Source organism: Bos grunniens, chromosome 27, assembly GCF_055505025.1.
Source record: "Bos grunniens cultivar Pamir isolate PY7600 chromosome 27, Bosgru_T2T1.0, whole genome shotgun sequence".
In the NCBI taxonomy this organism is placed as follows: Eukaryota; Metazoa; Chordata; class Mammalia; order Artiodactyla; family Bovidae; genus Bos; species Bos grunniens.
In genome coordinates this window covers 2317504-2343945 of record NC_141191.1, presented here as the reverse complement: position 1 = coordinate 2343945, position 26442 = coordinate 2317504, and the positions used below count along the sequence as shown (strand labels likewise).

The window sequence follows — 26442 nt, the reverse complement described above, 5'->3', positions numbered from 1 at the left end:
GGGGCACACGGCGTCCCGCGGAAACGCTGTGGCCCCTGCTTTTACCTGGAGTCACAGCGAGGACTCTAGTCTGGGGTCTAGTGGGTAAGTCCATGGGCGCTTCCTCTGAGGTGGTGTCTCAACAGACACACAACCATCCAGGTGGAACAATGGTCCCGGCATCTAAATTTAACGAGATGAATGGAAAACCTTCCATTAGAGACCTTCCTATTTGTCTCCTTGCCAATCAGACTCACGGAAATAAACGACTTTTCTGAAAGTCCACAGCTGGAAAGCACAATGTGACCTTTTTTTTTTTTTTGTCATGTCAAAAACAGGCAAGAAATATATTCTGAACTTCAGCTGTACTGCATAGAACAAAAGAATTCTGGAAAAATACAATGTAAACCACATTTCTTCTTTACCATTTAAACTGAGATATACTTACCACACACATTCATATTTCTTAAACTTTTTACAGCATCACAACTGTCATTTTAAACAAGCAAACTTTTTTTGTTTTGTTTTGTTTTTTTAAAGGATACCCTGGAAAGTCAACTGATAGAGCATTTGAGAATATATATACATCTATAAAAAAAATCACATGGAGCATAAAGGGTGAAACTTAAAGACAGAACCGTGGGTGATAGTTTAAGTTACAAAGGGATAAAAAATAAACGACTCTTTTATCTGATTAAGGACAACTGTGTTCTCTTTGTACCCCTGCTACAGAAGAGTCGACCTCTCTTAAGACTCTCTGTTTCCGTCTGTCTCTCCCTGTGTGGACGGACATTCAGCTGACTTCCGGCCGTGGAGATGCTGTGCTGAGTTTGGGGGGGCAGACGTGGGCTTCCACCCCAGGTTTCCAGAGAAGCGCGAGGCGGGGAGCTTGGTGGCTGCAGAGACGACTCCTCATCACCATGGACTTGGCACAGGAACCATGTGAAGGGTCGCCGGGTTCAGGGCACAGGGACCCCAGGCCGCGGGGTGGGGGTCTTCCTTTCCTGCACTCAAGCTGTAGCACCTTCTCTTGGGGTATCTAATGCCTTGAGAGTGCTGAGACACACCCTTTCACAGTTGTTTGTTATTCTCGCCTCTAATATCACACGATTTTATAAAAATATAAATAACAAAGTGTGAACTGGGTTCCATCTCGAGCGGTTTCCTCGACCCCCTCTGGGAACAGAGGGGTGCGTCAGGGGTCCCCACGCCGCTCCGGCCCCGGGGGTGGGCATCCGGGCTGTCTGGGAGAAGTCGCTGTGGCCGTGAGCTCGGACGTCCGGGCGCTCCAGGGTGTTTATGGCACAAACATGACGGCGGGGCGGACTCGCTGGAGGAATGAGACGGGAGTGACGAGGGGGTGGCGCTCGGCGCGGCTAAGGCTCCGCGGGGCGGGGCTCGGCCCCGCCCTAGAGCCGCGTCTGGGCCTCGGGGATGTAGATCTCAATGCTGTCGGCCCGCTCGCTGGCTGAGCTCTGGCGGAAGGACGCCGCCCTCTTCGCCGCCGCCAGCCGCCTCCGCGCCTCCTGCCGCTGTCTGTCCGGCAGGTCCAGAGACTTCTCTCTGGTGATGGGGAGTTTCCCTCTGGGGGGCTTCTTTGGTATTGGAGGGGGGACCTTTCTTTCTTCCTGAAAAGCATCACAAGTCAAGAGTTGGGGTCAGAGAGCCTGGCCCTCCCCACCGCCCGCCCCCGCCCACCCCCCGGTGCTGCCCGGTTCTCCGGGCAGGAAGCCTCTGGGCACGTGAACCTGGGCCTCGGTCTTGGTCGTGGCACCGTTCTGCCCCTGCTGCTTGGTAAACGCTCCCTCACAAACCCACACCCGCTCACCTTCACGGGAGCCTGCACGACGCCCCCTTGACAGCTTGAGACGCTAATCTATTCAACAGACTGCAAGGTCCGAGGACATGGAAACTACCTCTAATCCTCTGCCATGGGCCTCAGACCCCTCGACATTAACTACCTACGGCTTTTCACTTGCATGGGAATCGGATGTGAATAACTGGCTCTGACTCTCAGCTTGTGTTCTCCAACCACAACCCCAAGATCCGAGCATGCCTTTTCCAGAAAGAGAGAGACTGCCCGATTCCGCAGCAAAGGAACATGGGGAGCTGGCAAGTGCCCCGGGCACGGAAGAGGCCTGCGTCCCGCCTTGTGCCCTCTGTCTGCTGGGCCGGGATCAGACACCAGACCTGCCCAGGCGGGAGGGAGGGTCACACCGAGTCCTTGCTGGAAAGGGGCGTGGCCTTTTCTGAGCACGTGCCCAGCTGCTGGGGGAAACCTTCATCTGTCCTTTCCCTTTCAGCCTCCAAAAGGACCCGAAGGCACCAGGGTGCCCAGGCCTGGCCACCATGGCGGGTTCAGTGGACACACGGCAGAACTCAAAGTCTGTCCTACTGTTTTTGGCAGGAAGATAAACTTCGGTGTTTGGAACTTTGTTCTTAGGGCCAGAAGCAATGTCCTTCCTGACTTGATGGCAGGGGTCAGTAGGGGTAATTACTTTGCCAAGACTTCCAGCTATTTCAGAATGTAACTCTTGCCCTGAGTGCGGGACTGTACTTGTCTCTTTGCACGCCTGTGGGGCCTCTGAAACACGCAGCAGTGAAACCAGCCCTTGTGGGAATCTCCACCCACACAGGCTCACAGCCGTCCTGGGGTAGGGAGGGGTGGGGGGGGGTGGGGGGTGGGGGGTGATGGCCCCGCAGATCTGCGAGGACCTTGGCCCCAGGGGCACGACGCGGAGCTGGGGCTGCGTTCCAGGGCTGCTCGCCTCCCGGACAGGGTGCAGCGCCCTCAGCAGGACCCCGTGTTCACTCTGAGGACTACCCGCTATGTAGAGCTGGGTAGAGGGTGATATTAGTGGTCAGGTACAGAAGAATGGAAAATGGGAAGGGCTTTTACGTATCTTCAGACTAGTTTAAAAGTTGGATTTTTAGTGGTTTCCTAGAATAACTTTTTCACTGGGAATCCTTACTTATGATCACCTTCATTCACGACCAAACCACAGACCTCTTGGACTTGCTCACACACAACCTGGTCGTTTGCACGCCCCTCCGCCCCCCTGTCTGCGGTGACAAGGGCTTTGTCAGCACCTGCGATCAAGCGATGGTCTCCAACTTGGACCACGGGGGGCATGTTTTAGGGAAAAAGGATGATGATGGTCTGCGTGCTAATTATCTAGATGTACAACCCTCAGCTACTCCCCTGTCCCAAAGTATCTCGGATCAATTGTCTTTATTTTGATTGATAATGTCTGTCTAAGAAAATCAGATTATGATTCTGGAGAACTTCTCTAAGGTGCGTCAGGAAGTCAATGTCTTTATAGCTAATTCACACTTATTTCTCAGCCCTAGAGAACATGATACCTAAAGGGAAGAGCTGAAATCACAGGTCAAACTTAATGGGCATTTTCAGCCTATCTCAGGGCGAGCTCTATAGGAAGTGTACATTCTTTAAGTGTTCAGTGAAGTTTACAGTGTTTCTCATCTCCCCAAGCATCACTGTAAGCAACCTGAAGCCTGTGGGAACCACCACAGTGCAGTCCACACAGAGGGTGGTGGCGATGGTAATAATTCAGAGGACGGGCCCGACAGGAAACGTGACTGCGAATTCACATGTGGGTTCTATTGGTGTCTTCTCAGAATTGTCAGCAAGAAAGGGACTTACTATACGTGCTGATGACTCTAGCACCAGTCTGGTTGTGCAGACATGGGTTTAGGTGTGATATCAGATCCTGTCCTGTTAACTGCAGACTGAGACACGCATGGTAACGTGGTACTTGGAGCACGTGCAGGGATTGTGGGCAGGGACGGGGGCGGTGGGCTCAGTGTGGGGATGCAGCAGGGGCTTACCTTCCTCTCCGGAGATTCGACCACTTTCCAGTCGGTGAGCTTCAGCTGGTGCAACTCATCGAACTTCATGCTGACATCCTGAACGGACAGCTGCAGCATGTCCCAGTAGCCGGCCAGATCCTGGGAGGTGGGCCTGGGCATGGCGCTGGGGTCCTGCGGGACACATGCACAGTTAGAGCTGTGGAGACTTCTGGGCAGGGTGGGGGAAGGGGCTGCTTTTCCCAGTGAAGGGGGTCTGGGAGAAGCCTCCGTAATTAGAATTGGGTGCACATGCTCCTGAGGGCCCATGAGGATCTAGTGACAGTTTACATGAGTGTTTGCTGACAGTTAAAAAAAATCTGTGATGGAATTCCACCTGAGCTATTTCAAATCCTAAAAGATGATGCTGTTAAAGTGCTGCACTCAATATGTCAGCAAATTTGGAAAACTCCAGTACTGGAAAATGTGTTTTCATTCCAATCCCCAAAAAGGGCAATGTCAAAGAATGTTCATACTACCTCACAACTGCACTTATTTCACATGCTAGCAAAGTAATGCTCAAAATTCTCCAAGCTAGGTTTCAACAGTATGTGAACCGAGAACTTCCATATGTTCAAGGTGGATTTAGAAAAGGAAGAGGAACCAGAGATCAAACTGACAACATCTGTTGGATCACAGAGAAAGCAAGAGAATTCCAGAACATCTGGTTCATTGACTACGCCAAAGTCTTTGACTGTGGATCACAACAAAGTGGAAAATTCTTCAAGAGATGGGAATACCACGACACCTGACCTGCCTCCTGAGAAACCTGTATGCAGGTTAAGAAGCAACAGTTAGAACTGGGCATGGAATAACAGTCTGGTTCAAAAGTCAGGAAAGGAGTACAGCAAGGGTGTATATTGTCACCCTGCTTATTTAACTTAAATGCAGAATACATTAAGAGAAATGCCGGGCTGGATGAAGTACAAACTGAAATCAAGATTGCCAGGGGAAATATCAATAACCTCAGATGTGTAGATGACACCATCCTTATGGCAGAAAGTGAAGAAGAACTAAAGAGCCTCTTGATGAAAGTGAAAGACGAGAGTGAAAAAGCTGGTTTAAAACTCAACATTCAAAAAACGAAGATCATGGCATCCGGTCCCATCACTTCATAGCAAATAGATGGGGAAACAAGGGAAACAGTGACAGACTTTATTTTGGGGGGCTCCAAAATCACTGCAGATGGTGGCTACAGCCTTGAAATTAAAAGACCCTTGTTCCTTGAAAGAAAAGCTATGACTAACCTAGACAGCATATTAAAAAGCAGAGGGATTACTTTGCCAACAAAGGTCCATCTAGTGAAAGTTATGATTTTTCCAGTAGTCATGTATGGATGTGAGAGTTGGACCATAAAGAAAGCTGAGCACGGAAGAATTGATTATTTTGAACTGTGGTGTTGGAGAAGACTCTTGAGAGAGTCCCTTGGACTGTGAGGAGATCAAACTAGTCCATCCTAAAGGAAATCAGTCCTGAATATTCATTGGAAGGACTGATGCTGAAGCTGAAGCTCCAGTACTCTGGCCACCTGATGTGAAGAGCCAACTCATTAGAAAAGACCCTGATGCTGGGAAAGATTGAAGGTGGAAGGAGAAGGGGCCGACAGAGGACGAGATGGTTGGATGGCATCACCGACTCAGTGGACAGGAGTTTGAGCAAGCTCTGGGAAATGCTGAAGGACAGGGAGGCCTGGCGTGCTGCAGTCCGTGGGGTCTCTAAGAGTTGGACATGACTGAGCAATTGAACACCAACAGACCTGAAAAGTCCGCATTGTGTGTGATTCCAGTTGTAGGACATGCTGGAGAGGGCACAACTATGGAGACAGGAAAAAGATGAGAGGCGGCTAGGGGCTGAGGGGACACAAGGAGTGACCAGGGGGAGCACAGAGGATTCTCAGGACCGTGAGGCCGCTCTGCGTGTCACTGTCCTGGTGGACACATGTCATATATTTGTCTAAATCCACAGACTGTCCAACACCAAGAGTGAGCCCTGATGGAAATCGTGGACTCGTAGTGATGGTGATGGTTTGTGCGGGTTCATCAGTCGTGACACACGGACCATCTGGTGGGGATGCTGATAGTGGTGGGGCTGGTGTGTGGCAACTGGGAGTACGTGGCATTTTCTCTGTATTTTTCACCCAGTTTTGCTGTGAATTTACAATGGCTCAAAAAATGTATATTAACGTGGTTGAAAAATGGGCAGAGGATCTGTCTTCCAAGGAAGACATACAGATGGCCACCGGGCACATGAAAAGATGCTCAGCATCACTAATCATCAGAGAAATGCACAGCAAAACCACAGTGGAGTATCACCTTGCACCTGTCCCAGTGGCCATCATCAGACAGGAAGTAACAAGCTTTTGAGGATGCAGAGAGAAGGGAGCCCTTGTGTGCTGCTGGTGGGAACACAGACTGGTGCAGCCACTATGGAAAACAGTATGGAGTATCCTCACAAATTCAACATGCAGCTAGCACACAACCCAGCGGTGCACTGCTGGGTATTATCCAAAGAAATGAAACACTAATTCAAAAAGACACACGCACCCCCACATTCACTGCAAAAGTATTTACAATAGCCGAGACATGGAAGCAGCCGAAGTGTCCTTCAGCAGAGAGGATGTCATGCATATATATACTGAAATACTACTCCAGTGTAACAAAGAATGAAATCTTGAAATCTGCGATAACATGTAAGTCAAACAGAAAAAGAAAAATGCTGTATGACTTCACTTGTATGTTGTGAAATATAAAAATCAAAACAAATGAACAAACATAACAAGATGGAAACAGAGTCATAGATACAGAGAACAAACGTGTTTGCAGAGGGAACTGGGGATGGGGCTAAGAAATAAGTTCGGGAGATAAGGAGGTACGGACTGCCAGCTGCAAAATAAGAGAGTCATGGGAATGAAACTTACAGTGTGGGAATCCAGGAATAATTGTGCAGCCTCTTTGTATGGTGACATATTGTAACTAGACTTATCGTGTTGATCAGTTTGAAACATCAAATCACTATGCTGTGCATCGGGAACTAACATGGTGCTGCATTTCAAAAAATAAAGAAGCAAACTCATAGAAAAAGGGACCAGATTTGTGGTTAATTAGAGGGAGGCATGGGGTGGGAGGAGGGGGAACGCGATGAAGGTGGCCAAAGGTACGAACTTCCAACAACAGGATACACCAATACTAAGAATGTGAGGTACAGCACGATAAATGCAGTCTGCACTGCTGTTCCTAATATGAAAGCTGTTAAGACAATAAATCCTGAAGGCTCTCATCACAAGGAAAGTTACATTTTTCTACCTCTTTGTGTACCCACAAGACGTGATGGATGTTCTCTAAGATTATGGTGACAATCATTTCATGATACCAGTCAGATCACGGTGCTGCACCCCCTACACTTATCCAGTGCTGCATGTTCATTGTATCTCAACACAACTGGGAGAAAATGGAACCTGGGGACGATGGCGCCTGTTAAGGTTTTGATGCCTGGACAGTTCTGGCAGCTGAGGCCCTCTGGTTCTGGGCGCCTGTGGGGTTCCTGGGCAGGGTCTGTGGTGGTGCTGGTGGTGGGGGGCACTGGGGAGGTGGGGCCCGTTTCCTTCTGTCCTCTGAGGGGTCTCAGCCCTGCTTCTGAAGGTCAGAGACACCCTACGTGTGCACCATGGATGCCGTTGCCCTGGCTTGGAGGGAGGGCTTGGCAGGTCAGGTTCCTGCCCTGGGAGGACAGCTGACGCCACCGAGTGGTGCACGGGCAGCCAAGGGTGGATGTGGCCCCAAGACGCGTTTGCTCCTGCAGGTGCTTATCAGGGCACTGATCCATTCACGGAGCCCCACCCTCGTGAGCTTTCCCCCCACAGTCCCCTCCTGTCACCCCCACCGGGCCAGGACTCGACGTGTGAATGCTGGAGGACACAGATGTCTAGTCCCGGTTCCGTGCCCACACCCACTAGGCCACTCTCTGGGCCCTGTCCATCCTGCCTGATGTGACCGGATGGCAGCTGTGCTGAACTGCTGGGAGGGGGTCAGAATCGCCGTCTGAGCCACTTGCACACAAAGCCTTCATTTTCCACTCTGAGTGAGAATTGCAACCCCTGCGGCTGTTTACTGTGTGAGGACCATTCTCCACTGAGCCACCAGGGGGCGACCTGATGTGCAGACCGAAGAGCCTGATGGGCAGGTGCAGGGTCACACACAGGTTCAGGGTTGGATGAGGTCACGTACAGGGTCAGAGCGAGGTGCAGGGTCAGGGTCAGGGTCAGATACAGGGTCAGGCTCAAGCTCAGGGACGGGTCAGGGTCATGTCAGGGTCAGGTGTGGGAGGGTTCGTCAGGTCGCCAGACCTGGGTTGTCATGCACTTGCCTGAGTTTGAGCTCAGCTGCTGCTTGTGAAGGAAAACAGTGAAGGCCTTGCTCTGAGCTGTGCCTTGCAGGTGATGGGGTTTGGGGGGACCAACAGGGGCTCCCTGGACGTCTGGGGCTGGCAGGGTGCTCCTCCCCGACAGTGGGTCCTGAGCCGCGTGTCCTCCTCCTGGAGGATGAAGCCGGCACAGCGACCCCTCCTCCCCTCCCCACCCCCCACAGGGGCAGGTGTGAAGGGCCTGCATGTGTCTGAGGATCACGTCGCCCAAGAGTGAACTCTGGGGTCACTGGGCCTCCGCTCTGGGCACTGGGGGGCAGAGGCCATGGTCATGGTAGACCCCAGCACGGTCAGGGCCTTGCTCTGTGTCCTCTACTCCTTTCTGGGAGGTGTGGCTATGTCTGTGTCCCTGGACACTCACACGCCCTGGTCTGTTTGTAAGCCTCGTCTGTCACATCAAGGTGGGCCAGGCCAGTCTCCTCCCCCAGCAAGTGCACAGAGCTGTTCATCCCTGTTGACTGCACGCAGGGCCCCAGGGTGCTATCTGGCCCCAGCATGGGAGGTCCTGGGATGTGGGCTCAGATGCTTTGTGTTCTAGAACATTCTCCTGGAGCTGTGTGTCCTGAGAAGGGCTGAGGAGAAACCATGGTCTCATTCAACTGCAGTGTTAGATCAGCGGTCTGTGTGTGACTCCATCTCTCCCAGCTCTGAGGGTGCTGAGCCGCTGGCCCTAGGGCCACAGGGGTCCACCCGCTAGTGTCAAGGGCAGGCCCTTCCCAGAGTCCATCCTCAACAGCCAGTGGGTGTGACTCACTCCCTGGGGCCATTTCTTTGACTTAGAACTAGAGCTGCCAAGGAGGACAGTGTGGTTTTGATGAGCAGGGCCCTGCCGGCACTTTCAGCCCCTCTGCTGACGGTCTGCCCAGAGCCCAGCAACCTCCTCCAAGTGCTCCGGGGCTTTTGGTCCAATGGAGGGCACACGAAAAGGAAGTGGTCATGCCAGACCTCCTGTGGCCAACACAAAGTGCAATCTGACGTGTGTAAGAGGTGTCAAGGATGTGACACTGGATAATTCTCAGGTCTAATACCAGCTATATCTGGCAGAGAAGACGTGCATTGCTCACAGCTGGAAGACTGTTACTATGCTACATGGAGGTTCCTGAAGACGTGAACAACCCTCCCATCGGCTCAGCGGAACAGGGACCACGCCCCCTGGTGGCCTCAGTCAGTCCTCAGAGATAGCGATGGGGTGCGGGTGGGGCTGGGGGCAGGACACGCCTAGGGGATGGGAGAGCAGAGTGTTTCTACAACTGCATGTTCATTTGAGGGACCCTAAGCCTGCCTATCGATGCTTTTGAACCGTGGTGTTGGAGAAGACTCTTGAGAGTCCCTTGGACTGCAAGGAGATCCAACCAGTCCATTCTGAAGGAGATCAGCCCTGGGATTTCTTTGGAAGGAATGATGCTAAAGCTGAAACTCCAGTACTTTGGCCACCTCATGCAAAGAGTTGACTCATTGGAAAAGACTCTGATGCTGGGAGGGATTGGGGGCAGGAGGAGAAGGGGACGACGGGGGATGAGATGGCTGGATGGCATCACTGACTGGATGGACGTGAGTCTGAGTGAACTCCGGGAGTTGGTGATGGACAGGGAGGCCTGGCGTGCTGCTATTCATGGGGTCACAAAGAGTCGGACACGACTGAGCGACTGAACTGAACTGAAGCCTGCCTATTCCCCGCTCTTAAATGTTGATTGTAACTTCACGGCATAGGCGACCAGGTGCTAACGCTTTAAATCTCATGATGCACTTGAATGGGATTAATGGAAAATATTGGAGAAAACATTCTTTTTAATGATCCTGATGAAAAGGGATGAATTGGCAACTCTGACGTGCTAGGCTGCCTTCGTGTGGAAGAACATGCTGCAAACTCACAGGCCTCCTTGTGAACTTAAGAACCGAGCAAAACAAGACCGAGGCACCGTGAACTGCTGCTTGTGTGTTAATGAAAATGTCTGGTCTGAAAGAGGTCAGTGTATGGATTATAAATAAAAATACATAAAAGAGGTTGTAAAGTAGTGTGAATACCATTGAGCTGTTACTCTTCAATGACTTTCTCCAAATAATTATTGTTTCTCCAAAATAATATCGGTGAGTACTTTCTTTGGTCAGATAAGGAAAAGTATGTGTGTTATGATACATATTTATATTTATTGATAGACAGAGTGCCTGATGAACTATGGACGGAGGTTCGTGACATTGTACAGGAGACAGGGATCAAGACCATCCCCATGGAAAAGAAATGCAAAAAAGCAAAATGGCTGTCTGGGGAGGCCTTACAAATAGCTGTGAAAAGAAGAGAAGCAAAAAGCAAAGGAGAAAAGGAAAGATATAAGCATCTGAATGCAGAGTTCCAAAGAATAGCAAGGAGAGATAAGAAAGCCTTCCTCAGCAATCAATGCAAAGAAATAGAGGAAAACAACAGAATGGGAAAGGCTAGGGATCTCTTTAAGAAAATTAGAGATACCAAGGGAACATTTCATGCAAAGATGGGCTCAATAAAGGACAGAAATGGTATGGACCTAACAGAAGCAGAAGATATTAAGAAGAGGTGGCAAGAATACACAGAAGAACTGTACAAAAAAGATCTTCATGACCCAGATAACCACGATGGTGTGATCACTCACCGAGAGCCAGACATCCTGGAATGTGAAGTCAAGTGGGTCTTAAGAAAGCGTCACTATGAACAAAGCTAGTGGAGGTGATGGAATTCCAGTTGAGCTATTTCAAATCCTGAAAGATGATGCTGTGAAAGTGCTGCATTCAATATGCCAGCAAATTTGGAAAACTCAGGAGTGGCCATAGGACTGGAAAAGGTCAGTTTTCATTCCAATCCCAAAGAAAGGCAATGCCAAAGAATGCTCAAACTACCGCACAATTGCACTCATCTCACACGCTAGTAAAGTCATGCTCAAAATTCTCCAAGCCAGGCTTTAGCAATACGTGAAATGTGAACTTCCAGATGTTCAAGCTGGTTTTAGAAAAGGCAGAGGAACCAGAGATCAAATTGCCAACATCTGCTGGATGATGGAAAAAGCAAGAGAGTTTCAGAAAAACATCTATCTCTGCTTTATTGACTATGCCAAAGCCTTTGACTGTGTGGATCACAATAAACTGTGGAAAATTCTTCAAGAGATGGGAATACCAGACCACCTGACCTGCCTCTTAAGAAACCTATATGCAGGTCAGGAAGCCACAGTTAGAACTGGACATGGAACAACAGACTGGTTGCAAATAGGAAAAGGAGTACATCAAGGCTGTATATTGTCACCCTGCTTATTTAACTTATACACAGAGTACATCATGAGAAATGCTGGGCTAGAAGAAGCACAAGCTGGAATCAAGATTGCCGGCAGAAATATCAATAACCTCAGATATGCAGATGACACCACCCTTATGGTAGAAAGTGAAGAGGAACTAAAAAACCTCTGATGAAAGTGAAAGAGGAGAGTGAAGAAGTTGGCTTAAAGCTCAACATTCAGAAAACGAAGATCATGGCAGCTGGTCTCATCACTTCATGGGAAATAGATGGGAAACAGTGGAAACAGAGTCAGACTTTATTTTTTTGGGCTCCAAAATCACTGCAGATGGTGACTGCAGCCATGAAATTAAAAGACGCTTACTCCTTGGAAGGAAAGTTACGACCAACCTAGATAGCATATTCAAAAGCAGAGACATTACTTTGCCAACAAAGGTCTGTCTAGTTAAGGCTATGGTTTTTCCAGTGGTCGTGTATGGATGTGAAAGTTGGAATGTGAAGAAAGCTGAGCGTCAAAGAATTGATGTTTTTGAACTGTGGTGTTGGAGAAGACTCTTGAGAGTCCCTTGGACTGCAAGGAGATCCAACCAGTCCATCCTAAGGAGATCAGTCCTGGGTGTTCATTGGAAGGAATGATGCTGAGGCTGAAACTCTGATACTTTGGCCACCTCATGTGAAGAGCTGACTCATTGGAAAAGACCCTGATGCTGGGAGGGATTGGGGGCAGGAGGAGAAGGGGACGACAGAGGATGAGATGGCTGGATGGCATCACTGACTCGATGGACATGAGCCTGAGTGAACTCTGGGAGTTGGTGATGGACAGGGAGGCCTGGCATGCTGCGATTCATGGGGTCACAAAGAGTCGACACGACTGAGCGACTGAACTGAACTGAACTGAATATTTATATATGTAAGTATTCATGTTAGAATATATATGTGTGTATGCTGCTGCTGCTACTGCTAAGTCGCTTCAGTCATGTCTGACTCTGTGCGACCCCGTGGACTGCAGCCTACCAGGCTTCTCTGTCCACGGGATTTTCCAGGCAAGAGTACTGGAGTGGGTTGCCATTGCCTTCTCCTATATAATGTATATATATATTCCCTTTGATTTTCAGGAAGATCAGAACCAAGTTTAGTGTTCACTCCTGACTGTAACACAAAGCCGGGACTGCTCCTGGAACCCCCTGCCGGTCTCTCTCATTGTGGTTGCTCACGTGTTTCTACTGGAGCCACCTCCTGGTGCTGCCTTCACTGTGACATCCCCATGACACGATGCACACCTGTCCCCCTGCCCAGGGTCCCCAGGGGCAGGCCAGTGGCCAAGAACACTCTCGCGGCTGGGTGCCCGCCGCCCTCTGCCCACCACGCTCCTCCCTTGCCCACAGCCGAGGCCTCTCTGCTTTGGCCCCTGGAGCTGTGCCCGTCCCCATGTTTCACCAGGCCACGCTCCCAGAGTGGTCCTTCACAGCAGACAGGGCAGAGGTGAGGGCAGAGAGAGCGGTCGCCTGGCCTGCTGACCTGTGCCCAAGGGTCTTGAGGGGGCACTCACCATGTTCTGCTGGCAGAGCCAGTAAAACTGCTGGAACTTCTGGGACATCAGCAGCTGGGCGCTCCCCACGGCGCTCCGGATCTTGCCAAGGACTGTGGACACACACAGGGTTGTGGGTGGGTTGGCGGGGACCAGGAGAGGGGTGCCACGCTAGGCGGGCTTCCCGCTGTGGCTCCACGTCCTCGAATGTGTGTGGTCGTGTCCGACTGCGGCCCCACGGACTGTGCCCCCCAGGTGCCTCTGTCTGTGGGATTCTCCAGGCAAGAACACTGGAGGGGGTCGCCATGCTGTCCTCCAGGGGATCTATCTTCCCTACTCAGGGATCAAACCCTTGTCTCCTGCATTGGCAGGTGGGTTCTTTACCATTGAGTCACCTGGGACGCCGTTATCCTCAGTCACCAGAGGTGAAATTTTTGAGCTTACTGTGTGGAATGGCCACCATTGAGCCCTCTTTCCATCTGGTCCATCCTGATCCATGAAAGAAATTCAAAGATGACCAAATACCGACTATTGGGACACCTCAGTGTGGGGGCAAATTTACCTTTGAAAGGTCCTCTAGCCCACCCAGCCCTCCGGGGGTCAGTTGGGTGGCAGGGACCCTGGCCCCTCACATCAGGAAGGGTGCGTGAGGACATCCTGCCTCAGGCACCTGGGGGCCAGTTCATCAGGGCCGTCAGGAGCAGCGAGGGTCAGTTTAATCTACGAACGATCTCAAGTTGTAAGATCTTAATTAATCAAAGTGAAAGTGAAAGTGAAGTCGCTCAGTCCTGCCCGACTCTTTGCTACCCCGTGGACAGTAGCCTGCACCAAGCTCCTCTGTCCATGGGATTTTCCAGGCAAGAGTACTGTAGTCGGTTGCCATTTCCTTCTCCAGGGAATCTTCCGACCCAGGGATTGAACCCAGGTCTCCCGCATTGTACACAGACGCTTTACTGTCTGAGCCACCAGGGAAGTCCATTATTAATATGCTGGAAATCTTTCTTTTGCCCAGTTCGAATCCCTAAGTCATCACAACTATCCAGTAAGTGGTTAAATCCTTTCCACTGACAAAGCTGTATTACTTACTTTTTAAAAGTAATTAATCAAAGGGTGCTTTAAAAAAGTAAGTAATACAGCTTTGTCAGTGGAAAGGATTTAACCACTTACTGGATAGTTGTGATGACTTAGGGATTCGAACTGGGCAAAAGAAAGATTTCCGGCATGAAAATTTTGGGAAACCCCCCGCCCACTTCCTGCAAGTGCCTCCTCACATCCCATCATTCTGTCCCAATCCTGGCCTGTGTGAACATCATCATTTCAGAAATAACAGCTTTGGGAGACCTGAACTCCCATGATTCTCAGAGGCACTTAGGAATCTGGAGGCCAACGCTTCTGGCCTCTGTGTCTGGGCCCTTGTCTCTGGGGTTCGGTCTAAGCGCCCACCCCCAGCTACTCCCCTCTGAGGGCAAATGTGTCCTCTCTTGAGTCCCCTTCAAGACCTGCACAGCACAGATAACAACCAGCTACACAGAGCCCCTGACGTCACACGTGGGTCCAGCTTGTCTCCAGCCCGGGGAAGAGGGGAGCCTTCTGAGGCAAAGGTCTTAGCCTGGAGCTCGTCTGGCATGAAGCGGACACTGAACTGTCACCTCCAACAGGGTGTTTCAGTACTTGTGGACTGTTGACTTGTGGCTCAGTCTGGAGAAGAGCCCAGAGGGCTCTTCAGCACGTGGGTCCCTTGGCAGGGGTCTGGCTATGGGCAGATTCAGGGGGTGAGGCGTGGGGCCCGAGACCTGGCATTTCCACAGGGGTGTAGCCCACGTCCAGAGAGGTAAACTCAGTTTCTCTAGCTTTCTCCCCAGTTTCCCCAAACACTGCTAATTTTGATAGGCAGCCTCCAAAATAATGAGTTGAGACTCATTCAGGGCAAGCTAGAAACCGGCCACAAGGACTCTGACTCCTGGGCCACAAGCCACTGAGACCCCAGTTCCTGGCCTCCCCCAGGGGGTGGGGCTCACGGACACAGCGGGGGCCTCGGTGCACAGGCGGCCAAGCGCCATGAACTGGAACCGGAGTCCTCGAAATCAAACGTGTCTGTGAGGGGTGCCGAGGATGCGTCCTACTGGGACAGAAAGCAGCCATGGAACAGAAGGCCCAGGGCACCACAGTGCTTACAGGGTGAGCACCTGGCCCCGGACAGCGTGTTCATCGCGTGGTGTTCTCCTGGGGTCGGGGAGCGGGTTAACGGCCTGAAACGCTCCTGAGTTTGCCTGCATTTTCTGACTTGTCCGGATTGCTGTTCCCCAAAGCTTGATTGTGACGACTTGCACACACAGAGAACTTGAAACAAAGTACCACCAGCACCTCTGCTCCATCACTTGGAATCACCATCTATGTGTGTGTGTCTTTCTGACCCTCTTGGAGATGAGCTGTAGTCAGCACCTCGCTCACCAAGCACCCTGCACAACCACAGAGCCACAGCCCTTCCTAAGAAACCAATACTTCCCTGCTGCTGCTGCTGCTAAGTCACTTCAGTCATGTCCGACTCTGTGCGACCCCATAGACGGCAGCCCACCCGGCTCCCCCGTCCCTGGGATTCTCCAGGCGAGAACACTGGAGTGGGTTGCCATTTCCTGCATTAAAGTGAAAAGTGAAAGTGAAGTCGCAAAGTCGTGTCCGACCCTCAGCGACCCCATGGATTGCAGCCTTCCAGACTCCTCCATCCATGGGATTTTCCAGGCAAGAGTACCAGAGTCTAATATCACCCAATTCTCAGTTGCTTCTAAAATGTGAAGAGTTAAAACTGTAACTTTTAATACCAGTGAGTTCACTAGATAATACCGCGACATCCTTTCAGACTTAAACAAAACAGAAAGCGGTCTTGTCAGCGTCCTGACGCCGGCTGCAGGGGGCCTTGGCCCCTGACCCCCTGGCCTGCTCACCTCCCCCATCTCTGGGCAGTGGAGGGGACACAGGGCAGGAAGGCAGAGGGGCTGGAGCACAGCCTGGAAGGGCTGAAAATACTTCCCACCTGGTTCACACTTCGGTCCCCAAACTGAACATGTTTGATTTCCACTTGTAAACCCTTGTAACTTGCAGGACTGACGAAAACCTTTAAAGAGACTTGTTTTAACCAAATGGTCACTGTAGGAATATATAGAAGTGACTCACATATAAATGCATTTTTTTTTTCACTGATGCTATGCTTCCTGAAGTGGTAATTAAAAAGTCAATCAGTTAAACCAAATGGCACTGTAAGTGGCACAAAGTAAAACAAACAAAAAGAAACTCCCCAAAACAGTGTGCTTTCTGAAATAAAAGTTTCCAGAGTCACACACATCTTACTCCACAGGTTCATAGGAAAGATGAACAGCACGAGGAACTCAACAGTGGGGTCGTCTGTGAGGTGTGACGTCCTCAGCGTCTGTGACGCTGGACTTTAAGTCCCCATTTTTCACATCCTTCTTAAAATGCACCTCAATGGAAGTATTAATATACAATACTTCAGTTAATAAACTTCAGCACAATGTGGATGGGGGTGATGTCTGGGTGGAGACTTATTATAAAGGGTATACACTGATTATTGCTTGAGAGAGGTAAGGAATGTCAGAGTGTAGCTAATGGCCTGATGACTAATGGCAGGCGATTTGTGCTCATCAATGTGGATGGCTCTATCTGATACCTATAATGTAAATAATAGCTTCCCATAATTGCAAAGAATTTGAGGCGAAAATTCAATTTATTCTTTTCTACTATCCTTCTCTAATTCTGTCATAGTTTAGCCACTTTCTTTCAAGAGCTACAGATAAGGGCTCATGCTCATCAGAATGGAAATTTACAAAGAACCTGAGACAACCCAGGCCTTTGATGTACAGAGAAATTTGATTAACTGACTTGCTCCTTTAATTTATTTTTCACTCCTGTTCTACAATTTCCAACTCCACCTAAATTTACTATGAAGTGCCAGGGCAACACTGACACTATTCTTTTGAAATTCAAGGTGGGGTTTTCTAGAATTTGCACACAGTTTGAGGTGGTCACTTGGAGATCCATGACCAGGCGGATTTTGGATTCCCTCCTGACCCAGGCGTGGGGATGCGTGCGTTCACAAACCCCCGGTGAAGCCTCAGGCTTTGTCACCTTCCTGTTTCTCGAGCACACGCTTCCTCTCAGGCTCGGTTTGCCGTGGCGCTGGTGGCTGGGGTGGCCCATGCGCTGACCACACCCTCAGCTGTCAGAGGTGGCAGCCTTGGGCTTGCAGGGTGACTGGGCGGGGTCCCCGGCGGAAGCGGCGGTGCTCAGAGCCGTCCCCGATTCTGGCCTTCAGTGTGTGGACTTCCGGGCAAACTGCAGGCTCAGGGCAGTCTCCCTGTGGCCCGTCCTCCTCATCCGCCTTGGTCCCCGAGTCCCCCGGGTCACTGTGATTACTGCCAACGGCACTCTGCCTGAGCCGGACACCTCCACACCCAGAGAGCGTGGCACCTCCAGGGAAGGAGGTCTGGGAGACCTGCCGCGAGCATCGAACCCCAGCTCTGGCAATGACGTGTTCGACTGAGGATGGGGGACCCCCAGATAATGATGTCTCCTGGTGCTGTGTGTCTGGCCGGGGGGTCTTCAGATCAGCAGCTCTGGGGCAGAGTTGTTTGGGGGCAACAGAGCAGCCCAGCACCTCTCCAAAGACCCACCGCTCAGTTCCCCAGGCCATCCATCTTTTTACAAACCTGCTGAGTAAGATCTTTGTGGCTCTGGAAACTTCCATTTCAGAAAACATACCTTTTTTATTTTTATTTTTTTTGCTTTTACTTTATGCCACTTACCCATTTGGTTAAGTGGCATAAAACCGCAAACCACTCGTGTAGTGGTGGTTTACAATCCCTGCAGAGTATCTGTTTATGTATTAAGCTGCTTTAACATGACTTAACTTATACCAGTATTTAATGGTTCTCATGATGTTTTTGGAGAAGGCAATGGCACCCCACTCCAGTACTCTTGCCTGGAAAATCCCATGGACGGAGGAGCCTGGTAGGCTGCAGTCCATGGGGTCGCTAAGAGTTGGATACGACTGAGTGTCTTCACTTTCACTTTTCACTTTCCTGCATTGGAAAAGGAAATGGCAACCCACTCCAGTATTCTTGCCTGGAGAATCCCAGGGACGGGGGAGCCTGGTGGGCTGCTGTCTATGGGGTCGCACAGAGTCGGACACGACTGAAGTGACTTAGCAGCAGCAGCAGCAGCATGATATTTTTATTAACCGTAGAGAGCTGAGTGAATCTGATTTGTTCGATCAATTCAGTGAGCTGTGGTTATAAAATAATAGCTTGGGAGAAAAGTTATCTCACATAATGGAAATTTCAAAATTCGGAGCTCAGGGTTTTGGTTCAACAGCCATTTAATTTAATCTTCACTCTTTAAAAGGACGGTAACCAAGAAACGTGTACCTGTGCTTAAAGTGAGGAGTGGAATGGAAAGTTACCGTACCTTTAAACATTACCAGGGAATCACTTAAACGTGACCAATATGGTGCTTGGTTAATGTGTGGAGCATGCAGTTGAGATTCAAATTAAGTGTTCTCTCACCTTTGCCACAAAAAATAGAGCTCGGTAATTAAGAAATTGAGAAAAATCACAGAAAGGCTCGGGTAGACCTGTTCGCTGCTCTTTGCATCTGAGGCTCCTAGAGATGTGATTTCACATAGTTATGAAACAGTGGTGGGAAAACCCTGCAGAGTTCTGGTGACTGAGCTGGTGTCTGTGGGAGGGGCCCCCCGCCTGAGGGCACACGGGGTTTTACACGCTGTGCTGTGCAGAGGGGTGAGTAGGGGTGGAAGCACCCTGTGTGTGAAGACTGCCCCCCTTCAGACTCCCACCGCCGAGGCTTCTGCTGGGCACTGCCAGCAGACGCTCAGTGCATCCGGGCACCGCTGGAGGATGGTCAGCGCATCCGGGCACCGGCGGTGGATAGTCAGCACGGCTGGGCACTGCCGGCAGACAGTCAGTGTATCAAGTGTGATCGCCCAGGAGCCTAAGACGGGGCAGAGCCCCAGGAAAATGCAAAGCAACCCCCACCCTTGAGAAGGGCGTGTGCCCACATGCATGTCCCCAGGGACGACAGAGCCAGGGGCTCCGGGAGGTCGGGACCAAGCTCCCCACGGCAGGGGCAGAGTCCATGTCTGAGGGAGGGCCTTCCTGGAGGGTCTCCAGCCTGGCTCTCTGCCCCTGCTCGTGCCCTCATATTGGCCCGCCTGCCTGACTGGTCTACCTGCCCTCAAGGTCCGCCCAGATGCCGCCGCCACCAGGAAGACTTCTCAGACTGCTGGCAGCATTTGCCGGACTTCGGGGTGTCTATAGCACTGGGTCTGCATTGCTCTTACCACAGGCACGTTCCTCACTCACTATAAACGCCTCTGTCCTGGTCTTACCCACTCTGAGGTCCCTGCAGTGTCTGTGCTGCACGCTCATCGGTGTCTCCACCTGCAGTTTCTGGGACGGCTCCTAGCATGTACTCAGCAAATGCCTGCTGGGGCTTTACAGGACACAGAGTCCAGGAGAAGATCCCAAAGTGCAAAAAAGGTGAAAAAAACTTGTGTAGAGAAATGCAGCTGACGGACAGCAGAAACCCCCTTTCCTCTGCCCGGCTGACGGAGAAACATGTTCTCCAGATGCTGATAATAAGACAACGACAACCTAGGTGACAGGATCTTACTGTTGATCTGGGTCACTGTAGATCACCAAATCAATCATACACGGGATGTTCACGGCATTACTTCCAGGATTTTCCTGACCACCCCCAGTGACAAGAAAATCATAACTTATCATGAGAAGGCTTCAGCGCTGGGGACTTTTAATGTCACCTCTTAATTTCCAGGGTCTAAGGCACAAACCAAGTGTGTATTTTATTGCTCAGGGATCCTCTCTGGACCACAAATGAGGGTGACGGTTGCAGAGAATCACAGTGAAGTAAATGGCCAGGGATGGGGCACGGCGTTTTCTGAACAGCAGAAGACACTCCATCACTAGCTAGGGGGTTAGTCACTTACCATCTCCAGCTTTTCTCTGATACAAAGCCAAAGCAATTTCTTTTAACACAGGATGGTCACGAGTCTAGAAAATGGTTGAACTGTTGCCCATCGTCATTGCCAAAATCCAGCACGTGGAGCCTGAGATAACCTGCAGTCCCAAGACCCCTGCAGGCCGGAGCCATCCTGCTATCCAGCACACAGCACGGAACAGAAGGATGCCCGTCAATATTTCAGCCACTGCTTTTCTGTTTGTTCGCTAGCATCTTAGCTTGGGTGGGGTATGCTGGGAGCCCATGCACTTTAATTTACTCAGGGATCAAAGGGATTGTCCTCATGGATTTCATTCGCCACGTGCTCATTTCATTTATGGAAACCTGGCGAGTGTGTTCAGGCCTCAGCAGACACCTGCCTCTTACCTTCCTCCACGAGGTCGTTCTCCTCGGCTTCCCTCTCCATCTCCTTGCACCAGCCTTCCATCCGCTTCGTCTCTGTGTGCAGCAGCTTCAGGAACCACGCGCCGTCCCTGTGGCACGGAGACACGCGCCCGCCGTCCACTGCGTCCAGGGACGGCTCCAGCCAGGGGTCGGGAGGGGGCAGGTTGGCAGTGTCCACGGGGGTCCGATAGTCCTCCCGGTAACTGAAGAGCCCCTGGGTCCGGACGGTGCGCACCGCCCCGTACTGCGTGGGGGTGCTGGGCTCCGAGTGCCTCTGGAAGGAGGACCCGAACTGCAGGCCCTTGTCCTCCGTGGTGACGTGTCCTGGGAAGCCCTCCAGCTCCAGGTCCGCCTGCACCCCGGCCGTCACGCTGTTGGAGCGCTTGAAGCGTCCGTGTCTGCGGGGGGCGGGGGCAGGGGAGACAGATAGGAGCTTGCTGGAGATGACCCTGAGCCGCAGAGCCCAGCTTACACATCCAGAGCATGCTAGGCCGCACCCCAGCCTCGTGGCAGAGACGAGCATTTTCATCTTTGTTATCAGCACACTGGTGTTTCATCTGTGTGAGAGCCTTATTTGACTTTGTAAAGAATGAAACTCTAACTTTAGCTTTAAAGCTTCAATGGCTAAGTGATGCCCACTGAAGACTTAAGTTTACCACAAGGTGGCTTAATCTATCCCTGAAACCACTGTCTTGCGGTGGTTACCTGACTTTCAGAAACACGTGACAGGCTTACACATTTCTGTGTGTATGGATGTAAAATGAAGCCCCACTGCTTCTTCCAAGTACATAATTCTTTTAAGTAATAACATCTGTGTCTTGTTGAGTTCTGGTGGCTATTCATATCATATTTCAGGACATAAGCTTCCTCTCTCTGAATGCTGCAGCATCATCCAGTTATGTCTTTTATGTAAAATAATGAATCCAAATTCTGACTTCAGCAGGTGTTTAAAAAACATTTTCATTGTATGCATTTAAACGTAACTTATTCCTCATAGCCAGTTACTGAAAGGACTGGCAAGAATGAACTTATAGCTGGAGCCCAGATTTTGCTGGTGAGAACCGTGTGTGTGTGTGTGTCTGTATGCATGCGTGTCTCTGCGTGTGCATGCTTGGGTTTGCCTGTGTGAGTGTGTGTCTATGTGTGCATGTATGTGTACGTGTGTGTCTCTGTGTGTGTGTCGTGCATGTATGTCTGCATACCTAAACTCTGCCAAGCTACACAAGTTGGCTCCTCACCAACTGGATGCGCAGATGGCAGGCAGCTGTGTGTGCAGCTGGCTAATGGATCTGCCTTCGCTGGAGGCAAAGGTGCTGAGAAAGAGCCACCAGCGGGGATGGAGGGGGTGCCGCAAGCCCAGGTCCTGGGGCAGAAGATGCAGTTTCTGAGAGGCCCCTGTCCTGGGGAAGCCATCAGTTCCCTGGCAGTCCACATCTTTGCAGGTTGGTCTAAAACCCTCACTGTGAGTGACTCACCAGGGTTTCAACAACCAGATGGTGCCTGGTGCTCAAAATATGATATGCCCATAGAATTCTGTGTTTATGAAATTTACAAGATATGCTATTTTAAATATAAAATAGAATAATCACCCCATCCTCGTTACAAAAACAACACTCTTGTCGTGGACTTCTCTGTGTTGGGCAGTGTGAGGGCTTCTTTTGAAGCGTCACCATCTTAAGGATTCTTCAGTCTTCTTTCACTCTCCCTCTGTGGTTGTACTGTTAACATCCTAAGGTGGGAAAACCTGCGCTGGCTTTACGCTCATCCTTTTTCCCCTTGGGGTGAAGGACTCTGGTGTTCAGAGCTGCCAGCCCCTCTGCTTTCACAGGTGGTAAGTTACTTTAGAAAAAGATGAGTGTCCGGCTGCTAGCAGAAACAAGGCTCAGAAGGATGCTAATTCATACCCGAATGATATCCACTGAGTTAGGGTTGGGGATATATGACCCTGTCTCCACGAACGGCATGAACCGTTGATGGCCAGTACTGTCCAGACACTTGCCATCATGTTTCTAACCCACAGCCCCGCTCAGAGGCCCCAGGAGTCGGGGACGGTTACCGTTTCTCATCTTCCACCTGGACGCCCACCGAGTGGTACTCCCGCAGCCCCCGGCTCTCCGTGTCGGAGTCTGTAGCTGTCTCCACCTAGCGCAACAGAGAACATCTTATTTTAGAACCAAGATGGGGACCTGGACCAGGGACTATTTGTGTGTGTGTGTTCATCTGCCATAATTAATTATGCATTTGTGTAATTAATGCAGAGATGCACTTGACCCAGGAAAACGACAACGGGAGGGAAATACACTCGTGCTGGTGTAATTATGTTGCTACAGTGTTTCATCAAATTGTGCATGACCCCCTAACTCAACGCTGAGCCTCCATCTTCTAAATGTATGCAAATAAAGTTGCTTTTCTTAGCTTGGGTGAAAAACAAGCTGTGTTGGGGATTGCATTATGAGAGGACTTAAAAGCTCTTGTCACATCCTGCAGGCACGGCATGAACCAGAGAGAGCTAACACAACACACGGGCTGTTGAATAGGACGGTGGTGATGACGGCCTCCACATACGTGACATACGGAAGAACTGAAGCTTTACCAGCCCCGGGCAACCCCTCCGCCCGCCTCGACACAGCACCATCTGCTCACGGGTTGTGCCCAGGGCAGGGCAATGCCACAACAGAACAGAAAGCGTGCACTCCACACACAGTCCTTACGGTGGCTGCGTCTGCCGAGAAGTCTCCCCGAGCCCAAGGAAGCATTTGTGGTGCAACGTTAACTCACGAGAGAACTCTAGTAGTGCACAGTTTCTAAAAAATAACCAAAACTCCAAAAGAAAACAATCTTCCCGCTCCCAAACTTGCAGTATGAAAAGTCTGCCCCAGAAGAGTAAATATATGACCTTGAGTAAATATATGACTAAACAACCAAAGGTCAGTTTAGTCAAATGTTATCCCAGCTTCTATACTGTCCCTTTTCTTTTCTTTGCAAGAAACAGTACCTACTGTCTCAAAAGGTGTTTTGACTCCAGTCCACAAATGTCAAAACTAACCTGTCAAACAAACACATCTTATCTTAAAAATATTAGTGATCGTTGTAAGAGTAACACACAAACCATTAGACGAATACCTGTGACACCCTCTCCTAGTGATGAGAGAAGAGGTGCACCGGGCAGTCGTGGCTGGCTAAGTCGTTGCTGCTGGGGGCTGACTCAGTTTGTGATGAAGAGCAGTTGTGCTTTAAGAGCTGGTGTTTGTTTTCTGCTGATCCCGCGCCAGGCACTGAGCTAGGAGCGGACAAGTGTCACCACAGCTGGTGCACATGATACCCTGGGTCCAGCAACACTTGAGGAATCAGAGAAGGTGAGTAACTTGCCCAGGGGTGCACAGCTCGTAGCGGGCAGAGGCATGCTCAGTATCCGCTGTGGCCAGAATCAACACAGCCATGTGGAGACCCTGCAGCTCCTGGGATGGGGCCGGGTGGGGGGCGGCTCTGTGGAGCCTGGGGCAGTGGTGGCTCAGCAGTCAAGAAGCCACCTGCAAGGCAGGAGCCTCAGGAGACGCGGGTTCAATCTCTAGGCGAGGAAAATCCTCTGGAGGATGGCATGGCAAGCCACTCCAGTATTCTTGCCTGGAGAATCCCATGGACAGAGGAGCCAGGCGGACTACAGTCCACGGGGTCGCAAAGAGGCGGGCATGACTGAAGCGACTTAGCACACACGCACAGGAGGAAATGTGCTTGAGTAAAATTCCTAACCTGCTGGTAATCAGCACGTCTTTCTAGTTTCAAGTGGGTTATGGCTGACATAAATGTTACCTTGCTGGATGTGGACACTGTTGTTACTATTGTTTTACACAAAAAGATTGCAATAAGTTAATATGTTAAAAACGTTGCCCATGTCAGTGCAATATGAGCTGTCTGTGTTCTAGCTGCTGTTCCATTCTATGAATATAACCTGATTTATTTAATTAGATAGAAGGCAATGGCACCCCACTCCAGTACTCTTGCCTGGAAAATCCATGGATGGAGGAGCCTGGTAGGCTGCAGTCCATGGGGTCGCTAAGAGTCAGACACGACTGAGCGACTTCAGTTTCACTTTTCTCTTTCATGCATTGGAAAAGGAAATGGCAACCCACTCCAGTGTTCTTGCCTGGAGAATCCCAGGGACGGGGGAGCCTGGTGGGCTGCCGTCTATGGGGTCGCACAGAGTCGGACATGACTGAAGCGACTTAGCAGCAGCAGCAGTTTTCTGCCACTATAAATAACGCTGTTGTAGATCTATGTCTGTGCATGTATATAATTTTGTGACTATATTCACAATCTCTGTGGTGGCAGGGGCAAAGGTATTCCATTTTGCCATTCTGATAGATATTCGTGAATTTGAGAGATACACAATATGGATGAAATTACTTCATTCATATAGTGTCAGGGAGACATTTGTATGGAAAGAGCACTAATTTTTATCATAAAAATGTTCAGAATATTTGTCTAAATTATTCTAGTCTAATTCTAGGATTCTAGTCTAAAGACGTTTCCTTGAATTCTAACATATTAAAAGGAGAAAGTAGGGGAAACAGGAGGACAGGATACTGGCCACACCGAGTAAGTACAGACTGCTCACAACACAGACACCCGTGCAGCTACGAGGGATGCTGCCGACGCAACACAGGCTCCGGAGCGGACATCAGCAGGTGGCGTGAACGATCCAATCAAGACGCGTGTGCACACACAGAACACACACATCTGCACAGACAGAGAAAGTGACCACAAGGTGACCAGAACAACCAAAGTATCACAAAATAATGTGTCTGCTTTTCTCTAGTGTGTACAGCTTCTCTCTTACGATTCTCTTCTTTTTACAGTGAATGAGAAAAATACAGCTTTTGGAGTCAAATTCTGCCACTTGCTGGCCATGTGACACTTAGGTACGTCTCAGATTCTATGGCTATTTTCTTCTTAATTTCAAAAGTGAGGGATCAGCAAACACGGGGTTAATGGGTGTGAAACTGTGTGGGAAGCCAGATTCAGGTAGGTTCTCCAAAGCAAATCTAACGCTCCCTCCCTCACCTCCACTTTTAAGATCCACAGATATAGTAACGATACATTAAGTTCAAGGAATATATAATACATTTTATAGATACTACCGTGGTTGTCCTATGAAACCATTCTAACAAAAAAAGGTCTCCGTTTTTCAGAAGGTAAAGGTGGAGGAGGATGTGGTCAAGTTGCATAAAGCCAGGACAAGCTAAATATTTATCAATTTCAGAAATCTTGGGAGGGCTTTATGAAGATGGGGAAAATCAAATTTAGGACAAAGGAAAGGAATTATTATTTTGCACAGTGGTAAGGAAATCAAAGGAATTTTTTCCGAAGAGAAAATTTTGATGAGAAGTGTAAAAGGATTATAAAAGTTTTGAGAAATATATGTACATATTCATTTTTACAAGAGCTACAATGTTCTAGGGGCTTCCCTGGCTCAGTGGTAAAGAATCTTCCTGCCAAGTAGGAGACCTGGGTTCGATCCCTGGGTTGGGAAGATCCCCCTGAAGAAGGAAATGGCAACCTACTCCAGTATTCTTGTCTGGAGAATCCCATGGACAGAGAAGCCTGGTGGGTTACAGTCCATGGAGTCCCAAAGAGTCAGACACGACTGAGCAACTAAACAACAATAACAGCCAGGGTGAACTAGACATGGAGAAGAAAGATGGAGTCGGCAGAACCTGTGTATGTGAGTGACCTCTCTGAGGCAGTGCTGATTGGAGGTGCCTGCTGGTGGACGGGGATGGAGCCTCCCTGTTGCCATGTGAGTGGTGGGTGCTGGGCTCCTGGAGCACCCGCCTCTTGTCCCTGGGCCGTGACAGAGGGGTTGACACTGAGCCACGGGCCATGAAGAGCAGGGGAAGGGTGCACAAGAGAGTGCACGTGTGTGAGTGTGTACATGTGAGTG

General features: G+C 50.2%; 1 protein-coding gene across 2 annotated transcripts in view; it reads right to left on the bottom strand.

Moving 5' to 3' along the window:
• Positions 1 to 383: 383 nt before the first annotated feature.
• DLGAP2 (DLG associated protein 2) overlaps positions 384 to 26442 on the bottom strand; it is a 637838-nt gene continuing 611779 nt past the window's right edge. For both annotated transcript variants that reach the window (XM_086379875.1, XM_086379876.1), the window contains 5 exons: positions 22558 to 22643; positions 20484 to 20899; positions 13071 to 13162; positions 3829 to 3981; positions 384 to 1607 (listed from right to left, as the gene is read on the bottom strand). In XM_086379875.1, the coding sequence (XP_086236001.1) occupies positions 1389 to 1607; positions 3829 to 3981; positions 13071 to 13162; positions 20484 to 20899; positions 22558 to 22643 (966 nt within the window). In that variant the 3' untranslated portion in view covers positions 384 to 1388. The remainder of the gene's footprint in view (positions 1608 to 3828; positions 3982 to 13070; positions 13163 to 20483; positions 20900 to 22557; positions 22644 to 26442) is intronic.